Source organism: Electrona antarctica (genome assembly GCF_951216825.1).
Source record: "Electrona antarctica genome assembly, chromosome: 12".
Taxonomy (NCBI): Eukaryota; Metazoa; Chordata; class Actinopteri; order Myctophiformes; family Myctophidae; genus Electrona; species Electrona antarctica.
In genome coordinates this window covers 23942196-23953047 of record NC_136793.1, presented here as the reverse complement: position 1 = coordinate 23953047, position 10852 = coordinate 23942196, and the positions used below count along the sequence as shown (strand labels likewise).

General features: G+C 41.2%; 1 protein-coding gene across 1 annotated transcript in view; it reads left to right on the top strand.

Annotated features, from left to right (window-relative positions):
- Window positions 1–391: 391 nt before the first annotated feature.
- hsd17b4 (hydroxysteroid (17-beta) dehydrogenase 4) overlaps window positions 392–10852 on the top strand; it is a 37250-nt gene continuing 26789 nt past the window's right edge. Inside the window, exons 1-7 of the mRNA XM_079515228.1 lie at window positions 392–582; window positions 1586–1639; window positions 4701–4808; window positions 5857–5916; window positions 6015–6036; window positions 6212–6258; window positions 9506–9590. Coding sequence (XP_079371354.1) covers window positions 525–582; window positions 1586–1639; window positions 4701–4808; window positions 5857–5916; window positions 6015–6036; window positions 6212–6258; window positions 9506–9590 — 434 coding nt within the window. The 5' untranslated portion in view covers window positions 392–524. The remainder of the gene's footprint in view (window positions 583–1585; window positions 1640–4700; window positions 4809–5856; window positions 5917–6014; window positions 6037–6211; window positions 6259–9505; window positions 9591–10852) is intronic.

Below are 10852 nucleotides of genomic sequence, written 5' to 3'. Positions count from 1 at the left end.
ATTGTTTGAGTTTGACAATTTGGCAAATGTTTGACCAGTTTTAGTTTGTTGATTACTTTTGATGTAGTAATTATCTGTCTTTCTTTCTTTCTTTCTTTCTTTCTTTCTTTCTTTCTTTCTTTCTTTCTTTCTTTCTTTCTTTCTTTCTTTCTTTCTTAATTCTTTCTTTCTTGAGCTAGGCCTATTAAAAAGGTCTTAAAAGTCCTTAAACTGTAATTGTCACACACTGTCATCTGGACAGTGATCAAATGTGGGGACCCCCTGGGGGTCCTGACCCGGCCGACCCACATGTTGAGAACCACAGACAGAGCGCGGCTCAGGCTAGCCATCCATCCACACGGTATCATAGGAATCCCGCTTCCTGATTGGTGTGTGTTTAGCCCGCCCCCTCCCCATTGCGGAAGCGAGAGAGTTGAAGTTCACCCTGCCTGCTGTCAGTGTTGTGTTGTGTGTGTTTTCGTGTTGAATTGCCTCAGTCGTACAGCAGCTGAGTCTGTATTAAATCCATACAGTACCTGTTCACCATGTCTGTGCCTTTGAGATTCGATGGAAAAGTGGTGCTTGTCACTGGAGCCGGAGGAGGTAAGCCCAATCTGATGATGCAAGTTAGCATAAATAGCCAATTGTCTTGTAATGCATTGCTATAATTATAAACCAGAACATTTACAACGACGTGGGTCAAAGTTATTCTCGGATGGCACGTTTTCCTTTATAAGCTTTATCGAGTTGTTAGCAACTCGTATACATATCCAGCATTTATGGTTTCATGTCGTTCAAAGCTAGTTCTTTATTGTATAATAATATCCTCATGTTCTAACTTTTACAATCGTAAACTATTAAAAACTACCAAAAACATTATAGTGTGCATTACTTAATAATAATCACAGACGAGAGCAAAGTACATCTCTGTGTCACCGAGTCACCGAGTCACCGTAGTGTGTCAAAGGGCGCACGTAGAAGTTCACGCTGGGTGATCTCTGATCTATTCCGCCGCTATTTAAGCAGTTGTTCTTGTGACTGGGTCTGGGCATGTGTGTTTACAAGAGCTGTCAAGATGGGGAGACCCCTACTGAACATAGGCAGGCCATCAATAGGGTCTTGACAAAGAAAAGATGACTGACATGTAACACAAAACTGAAAAACTGGTGAAGTACAATAATATTAATGTTGTTATATTATTCTGTGCAGGACTTTCAGTTGTCTTTCAATTTTACATTTAGACAACAAAGTTTAAGTGCAACGCTGTTTAAGACAGTACTTTACAGTACTGTAATAATACTTTAAACATTAATACTAGATATAAGAAAAGTATCTGCAATGTTACAACTATATGATCCAAATAGCATTTGAATCATTGTGAGGCTGCAACCCCCAGTGTTGGCTGAAAATTGTTAGCTTTCAACAATGTTATGTCTACAATGAGCTAGCCAAGTAATAAAGGCCTTTATAATGTGTGCTACTGCTACCAGAAGAGCTGCCTTTAAGTTTTAAGTTTTTGATATCTGTAACTGCCTACTAAAGAGCATCTTCTGGGTTACTACTCAGCAGTTACCTGTTTTTCAAATTTTAATATTTCTTTCCTCAGGTCTTGGCAGAGAATATGCACTGGCCTTTGGTGAGAGAGGAGCCTCAGTTGTGGGTGAGTGAGATAATAATTCACTAGTCCCTACTCCCTACCCACACTAGAGCCCGACCAATTCCAGATTTTTGGGTCAGATCCTGATTTTGGAGAGTCAAAATTAATTCTAGTAAATTAAAAACAATACAAAAAATAATTGATTTGAGAACATTACATTTATAAGCAAACAAATACAATGAGCACAAATAACATTTTGATAGATAAAACGCAAACTTTACTTCCATCCATCTTTTACCGCTTATCCGGAGTCTGTTGCGGAGGTGACAGTTCCAGCAGAGAATCCCAGACTTCCCTGGCAGTGGCCTGGCCACATTCTATGAGGGATCCTGAGGTGTTTTTCAAGGCCTGGCCATCATGGAGATATAATCCCCCATCTGGTCCTTGGTTTACTCTGCACCATGGTCTCTTCCCAGCTGGATGTGCACTGAAAACCTCCCCAGGGAGGTGTCCAATAGGCACCCGTTCTCGATGGTGGTTCCCACCTCAACTACTGGCTCCTTTCCACATGAAGGAGTAGCAGTTCTAGTCGGTTCAGTCTCTCTCAGATTACTCTATCTCTCTCAGCCCTATCCCTATGGCCCGTTCACATTGGAGCATCACGCTTTGAAGACTAACTTGAAGTAACTTCATTCATTAGTCTATGTAGACGAGCGTTTCACGCTTTTCAAGTGAAGCGTGGCTCCAAGCCATTTTACTCTGGTCTGTTGGACATCGGGTCCACATTTTTATTTATCACACTAAGCAGGCACACACGCCGATGCGTGAGTGACGGCTGCCACTCATAACCTCAGACACAGTTTTAGCTTTTTGCTTCATGCTTTTCAGCATGATGCTTCAATGTGTACACAGCTTTAAGATGCCAGCCAACCTCCAGAGAACCACCCTCTTTTTTGCAATCTTATTCTTTCGGGCATTTCACGACACGAGTCACGTCCATAGACGAGAGTAGGAACGAAGACTGACCGGTAGATCGAGAGCTTTGTCTTCTGGCTCAGCTCCCTTTGTCACAGTGCGGTACAGTGAACGCGGTACCTCTCCTGCTGCTCCCATTATCTGGCTGATCTCTTGGCTCCGTTCTCCCCTCACTCGTGAACAAGGTGGCAAGGCCCCAAGATACTTGAACTCTTTCACTTGGGCTAAGCCAAGGCCTCATTCCCCACTTGGAGTAGACACTCCAACTATTTACTCCAACTTTATTTTATTTTTACCATTTTCAGAGCTTCTGTCTCGTCTCGAGAGACTATTTAGCAAAATTGCAGAGCCAATGTTTTAAAGGTTTCATGACTTTTAAATTTATTTAAATCTTTCGTTTTTCTTTTAGGTTTTATGACCTTAATTACACCCACACAACCTGAACTTTGAATTCAGTGAATTTTGTGTGGTCTGGGGTATTCTCTGTGTGTTCTGAAGCATTTTGAGCTGCAATGGAAACGGGCTAAATCCCTCAACAGTGACATCTGCTGGCAAATTCATCATATATGGGATTTGTGGACTACCTCACAGTCCACAGGCAAATCAGAGCACTTGTTTTAGCCAGAAAACCCCACCACAGAAAATCTACTGAATGTTAAAAGATTAAAAGGTTATATTGTGCCCTGCCGCTCCACCTCAGCAATCCATCTCCCAGGGATATAGCACATTGAAAAGGGGATAGACACCCTTGTTCTCAGCTGATGCCGACAATAAGCCACTCTGACCTACTTCATTAATTACTCAATGTTTAATACACGTTGCACAGAGAGAAAAATAAAACAAGAGAATTTTCATTTTAATTTTCAAAGACGAGGAGTTCAATTCAACAATTCAATTCAACACTCCAACTTGCAAGAGTTTTCTTTTGAAGACACATTTTATTTATTCTTTAGTACTAGAGCGGTGCCCGTTGGGCACTGGCCTACTTTGAACGATGCAAGTTGGAAATGGAAATGCATGCCCCACCCAGTTATTACTTGCGCGAGCAGAGCGGCGCAAGTACTGTTTGTCGGCTGCGTATGGCGGTGACACCCTCGGCCAATCAGGGATTGTGAATTTTTGGTGACATCCTCAGCCAATCAGGAACCACCGTTTTTACGTAAACATACATAGTTACGTCATCAGCCAATCCCTGATTGGCCGGGGGGCTTATGTTGGTGTTGTCCCTTGGCCAATCAGGAACCACCCTTTTTACATAAACTTCATAGTTACGTCATATGTGGATGACATGTGGATGACGTAACCAATTTGAGTTTCAAACTTATATATAGGACACTTAAAACATTTAGAACCCGTAGTGGATATCTGGAACGGGATTTATATAGACATATAACTCAGATGTTTCATTAACTTCAAATAAGTTGCACGCTCTGCTCGTGCACAAGTAGGCCATTCATGGCCAACTTGTGCGAAGCGCAAGTTGGCAGCTCGTCAGAGTGCATTTCTAGAACTGTCTGTGTCCCTTTTATGCCCATATATGGAGTTCTTTGTCAGGCATGCCCAAATATGGAGCCTGGGCCTTTTGTGGCCTTTTGTGGCGGGTCTGGACAACCATGGGTCCTACCGACTCAAGGCCGGGCACTGCACTCCCTGTGGTGGTGTGGAACGTGTGGCAAATTTGAAGTCAGTGGGAAGAACGGTTCTTGAGTTACGTGGATTACAGACACGCACACACGCACGCGCGTGCACACGCACACACGCACAGAGACTTGGTGCATTTATTTATAGATAGATGATGTGTCAACATCAATTTGATGGTATCTTGGCAAGCGTCAAAGCTCAGAGACCCCATCAGCACCATTGGCCGTTTGGCATGTATATGTCATGTCAAAGGAATTTCTTCTGAGTAATTTGCATCTTTATAAACACTGTTTGATCAAACGCGTTGAGTTTCTCATCAATGTCATGATATGCCATGTTGAATGTGATAACTTAAATGGATTTTGATTGGCTATCTGTGTTTCTATTGTCGTCATTATAATTGTGGTGTGAATGGCCCTTTACTGCCACCCTCTGTAACCCTAATCATCAGAGGAGAAATTGCAAAACTAACCTCAATATTGCTAATCTTTTTTTTCTTTCTTTACAGTGAATGACCTTGGGGGAGACATTAAAGGGGGTGGGAAGAGTTCTGCAGCTGCTGATAAGGTGGTAGAAGAGATAAGAGCCAAGGGAGGCAAGGCTATAGCCAACTACGGTGAGTTTTTTGTACTGGGCCCAGTTCTTCTACTCATTGACACCTTCTCATCCAACTCATGTCTTCTTTCTTTCTATATTCTATATATACTGCCAGGTCTGCCACATAATCTATTTCATTTGAAAAGTCCATGTGTTTCTTGAATGGTCAGACAAGTGAAAACAAAAATACTTACACTGCAATATAGGTTTGAAATAAAAATAGGTTACCTTTCTGCATTGGTTGTTTTGGATAGTCTGTGCCATGCACCGGTGCTCAAAAAATGGAACCAAGCACGAATGTCTGACTCTTTCAATGTGTTAAAGTCTTAAGACTACAACACTACATTACTGTATCAAAGAATCATTGTGTCTATTTAGTATTTGATGATCAAAGGCACATTTTGGCACAGTGGGTGTAGCTGTATTGCAGAGGAAGATTAACTCGATCAGTATGATATACCGTGAATGATGTTTCCATCCTTCTTCCCAAACAATGATGCCTAGCAATGAATAGGCACACGCATGTAGCCATGAGGAGATTGAGAACAGATGGATGCATTAGCATGTCATGCGTCATTACTCATTACAGAAACTTTTTCCCTGGCACTTTATCAGCATCTGTACATTATGAATTAAAGTGTGCCATCTCACTTTAGTGACTAACTATTTATCCACAAACCTAAGTCAGTTTAAAGTTATAATTCAGATGTATTAATCCATTGAGACCTGGAACACATCCATGTCACGTTAGCATTTAACCACATTAACCATTAACCCATTTTGGGCGGGAACCCCTTTTGGTGTTTTAAATATTATGTTATAATTTAGCTATTGAAAAATAGCAGATCTACAAGCTCATAGCGCGCCACCGAGTGGCGCGCTATGAACTTGTAGGTCTGCTATTTTTGAAAAATCGTTAAAATGTGCCTCAAATCTTTCCGAAAATTGTCACGATTTAGAAAACTTTTTTTTTTAAATTTCGACGTCAGGCCTGAATGGGTTAAGTCTAGAGACTCAAATACGAAGGTGAAAGATGCAGCATATTAATATCTGTTTGGTGTTAACAGATTCTGTGGAAGATGGAGAGAAAGTGATCCAGACAGCTTTAGATGAATTTGGAAAAATAGGTGAGCTCATCTGAAATCAATATAAAGGTTTTATATTTACTGTAAGCTGTTACTGCAATTTAATAAAACAGAATTGACATTGTATTTTCTTTTCTCAGATATTGTTGTGAACAATGCTGGGTAAGTCGCTATGCAACAATGATAATAATAAAATGTTACCAAGGAAACTACTTTTTTAGTTAATGGATCATACTGTACTTTACCGTACAGTATGATGCTGGCATAAAGGCACATTTATGAATATTTTGGTACAAAATCTGAAAAGACTAGCTCATTTTGAATTATTTTTCTGAAGGATACTTCGTGATCGGTCATTTGCCAGGACTAGCGATGTGGACTGGGGTGAGTTGATCATACTGTATCCCAGTAGATGTTACCATGTATCCGTTCACTTTCTAAAATGTGATCTATCATGCATGCTTGACATGCTGTTTTGTTGGCATGTGGGTTTTGAGAGACAGCACATTTAACACATTTTGTGCCCAAAACGTCTGTGGACGTCCTGGGTATTACCGCACGTGCATAGTCTTTCAAAAAAAAAAAAAAAAAAAAATATATTTATTTTTATTATTTCTTTCTTTTTATTAAAACAAATCAGAAAAATCAAAACACTTTTTTTTTTACACGTGGTGCCAAAGTTTGTGTTTTCGCCATTGAGAATGCATTTGGCGTTTAAATTAAATAACTCAGAAACTATAAAACATTTCAAAGTAAAAAGTTCCAGCATGTGTCTCCACAGTCAGCTGAATTATAAAAAATGTGAATGGATTTTCTAGGTGAAAGTGATTTTGGGCAGTATTGCGTGGGCTCTCAATGTGTTAAAGGCAGAGTATCACGCTGGCATCTTCTTTGTCTCAGTTTAATTGTGACAAAGTTTTGAAAGTGCAACTATACAGCCTTTTCAGTGCTTTGTGAATGAGTTATTGACTAATGGCCCCTATTCAGACAAATCCCTCCCACCGCATCGGAGAGGGACGAGCCAAAACAGTGCGGCATAGTTACAAAAAACGAGAACTGTCAATCACCGTGACTATTGGCCAATCACAGTGGGGCTTTCCTAGCACTGCGGTGGGATCCATAATAACTCGTCAGGGAGAGATTGTACCCTACCGTCCCTACGCCATCCTTTAGGAATGTATTGGAAAAAGATCAGCCAGCCCAAGATGAGTGGTGTTCTCTGGGTGTAACTATTGAGATGACTCCGTGTCTGATGGAGTTTTTTTCCCCCCATCCTAGCTCTATTCATTCTGTTCTGTCTGGCTGGACCAACAGTGACACTGCATTTGATTAATAGTGGACAGGACAGGTAGACTATATATATATATATATATATATATATATATATATATATAATATTTATTTATTTAATAAAATGAGAGTTAGCGGTACCTCATGATAGTTTAATGTTCTGTATTTTATTTTATTTGTGTATTGATCGGTTGAGCCGTCAAGATTGGGTGTTTCTAGCTCTATCGTCTTTTGAGGTGCAAAATGGTCCGAGCTGCGTTACACTCCCAAAGTTAAATTACTCCCGTTTTATTTACGTGACATCCAACCTTACTTACTATCATCCCCGGGCAACAGCTAGGCTATACAGTGGCCGGTTGTTTGTTGAAGGGTGACTTTTCCCACAGTCGTGTCGCAAACAAGCAACAACTGAGCAACATGATTTTTAATTTTTTACCAACACTGATCAGCGCGACCAAAGTGAATCGATCAGTATAGTGCTAATTTTGGAAGTGGAGAAAGTGGGTTATCTGACACGACAGGCTCTGGTATTTGTGCATACTGTTTAATGTTTATGCAGTGTATGGACTATGGAGTCGCAAACACCACCAAGATACCCATGTACCTGTCTAAATACTTCCTTAATGTCAATGAAGTCCACACCCACAACACCAGAGGGAGTTCAAAAAACCATGTGCAACCCAGATTCGGCACAAACAAGGGACTAAATTAATTTCGCTCCTATGCCACAAAAATGTGGAACGCCCTACCAACTGTCATTGAGACATGTGAATTCCTTGACTCCTTCAAAAACGCTCTCAAAGGGCAATTCTAAACTGGCCCCGTAAAATCTGAATCCCCCACCCACCCCTTTTCCCCCTCACTGTATATGTTTTTCCCCCTTTTTTGTTTTTACCTGCTTTATGATGAATTCCTGTTTTTGGCTATATAGAAGTGTATATTTGTACGTCTCTAAATGTTATGATGAATTGAAAACGGTGGACCCAAGTTGTAAACAAGTGTAATGCTTTATGGTTTCGTCCACTCACAGTTAATGGTTTTTGTATTGCGTTGTGCTTGAAATGTACTGTAATTCTGCAAACTGTTAATAAATACATCAATCAATCAAATGGAGTGATGTTCTGGGGGGCCGGTTTGGCCCGCGGGCTGCCTGTTGCCTACCCCTGGTGTAGACTGAGGAAATCAAAGTCAGATAGAAGGGTAGAAATGTCAATTTTCTAGATATTGTATTTTAGTTCAGACCGACCATGTTGAATGAAACGTCCTGCATGACAGCCTGCTCTGGTCTACATGGCTCTGCTCTATGCTAAATTATAGTTTGTATCTTTGTGAAACCAGGCAGGTATTGTTCCATTACTTGTTGTCTGTAGAACAGATTGCCCAAAGGGGACAATAAAATATCCTCAAAACGATGACATCTTCTGTGACTTGACTTCCTCCAAGGCAATGTCCTGATTGATTGATTGAAATATTTATTAACAGTTTGCAGAATTACAGTACATTTCAAGCACAAACTCAATACAAAGACTGTTAACTGTGAGTGGACGACCCAATTAAGCATTACACGAGGGTCCACCATGTTCAATTCATCAAAACATTTAGAGACGTACAAATAGACACTTCTATATAGTCAAAGAACAGAACAGGAATTCATCATAGAGGTAAAAAGGGAAAAGAAACGTATACAGTGAGGGGAGAAAAGGGGGGGGGGGGGGGATTCTGATTTTTACGGGGGCCAGTTTCGAATTGCAGCCGTCCGTAGGTGCCCTTTGAGAGCGGTTTTGAAGGAGTCAAGGGATTCGCATGTCTGTTGGTAGGGCGTTCCACATTTTGGTGGCATAGGAGCGAAAAGAATTTAGTCCCTTGTTTGTGCCGAATCTGGGTTTTACATGGTTCGTTGCACTCCCTCTGGTGTTGTGGGTGTGGACTTCGTTAACATTAAGGAAGTATCTAGACAGGTACATTGGTATCTTGGTGGAGTATCGAATCTTGTGGACCAGACCCATTGCAAGATGCTGTACTCTGTCGTTGACCCTAAGCCATCCCAGTCTGTCAAAGTGGGCAGGGGTGAGGTGGGTTCGGGGGGTGAGGCCAAGTAGGAGCCTGACCAGTTTGTTTTGGGAAGTCTGGAGCCTAGTTTTAAGGGCCTTTGAGGTGCTGTGGTACCAGGAGGTGCATGCATAGTCAAAGAAACCTTGTACGAGGCCTCCTGTTAAGGTCTTCAAGGTGTTTTTGTTGACCAGTGAGGAGATCCTGTAAAGGAATCTTGTTCTTTGGTCCAATATATTTTGTTATTTTATCATGTTATATATTGAGTCCTCCTTCCTGCCCTGCATTCCAGACCTCATCCACAGAGTTCATTTGAGAGGTTCCTTCATGGTGACCAGAGCAGCTTGGAGCCACATGAAGAACCAGAAGTTTGGCAGGTGAGGAACCCAGCAGGAAAAAAAAATACTACAAATACTGTGCACATTTCAGACTCCAGTTCTGACTCTGCAATTACTGTACACTGTCCTCGTTTTTCCGGCTGCCTTGAGGGGAGGAGATGGAATGACACACTTACACATAATGTATACTATCCTATACTACTATGAATGAATGAATGAATGAGTGAACATAGACATTCCGTGCATACATGTGCCACGCAATGGTAGGCCTCAGGCCTGGTATGGTAGGCCTCAGGTCTACCATTCTGACATTTTATTTAATAATATTTGGACTGCTGGACAGCTGACAGTAGGCTCTCTTTACATGGGATCTGTAGTTGAGATCCTAGCAGGCTATGGGATCTTCATTCATGGTTGCCGTCCCATAGCCTGGATGGACGCTAGGTGGAAATGCGGGTATGGAATTAAGCAATATTACACGAGAGGGGGTGGTTTAACGTCATTAATGCACGCCTGCGATGCTGCAGGCGAGTTCCGAAAGCAACGCAGAAGCTCTGAGAGAAAAGCACAGCTGAATTGTTTGTTTTGATTAGGCGTTGAAATAATGTGGTTTGAAGCACGGCTAGAAAGCTGTTCAATCAGATTGCTTCCTCAAAACGACCTGTTGTATAATTGTGTGTGTGTGTGACTCTTTCTGCTTGTGTACTATTTTTGCTTGTGAAGAGTGTGTGTGTGTGCATGCGACCGTGCGTGTGTGCGCGTGCGGTTATGTGTCAGAGAAATGCAGTGAGAGAGAAAATTACATTTTTCATGTTCTTGCTGAATTTCAGCCTCTTAGTATGACAGATGAATACCTCCATAATTGTTTCCATTCTTTAAATCATAATCTTGTGAAATGAAAATATGTGTCGTTAAGAATCAGTTTATTTGTATTCCATGGTCTCGCCCACTTAGAGACAGTTTATATTATAATTTTCTTGTGGGCGATATAAAGAGGGTTCTAAATGAAAAGTTTTTAATACATTTTGCATTGGTCCAATTTTTTTTCTTTCTTTTAAGATAAAGGGTATTGATGAGGTTATTTATATTTGTTATTATAATGCCTGCAGTAAGAGAAACTGAGATCACATCGTATTCAGACCCAAGGCTTTAGAGTATTCCAAAACCCAATAAAGATGATGGCGCAGATCCGATCATAGCGGCTGGTCTCTGGCCATCACTAACCTTGTCCGATGTGAGTGGGCTGTGATTTGGGTCATTGGGTTCTGATGGGCAGTGAGGCAGCATGGTGCAGATGTCTC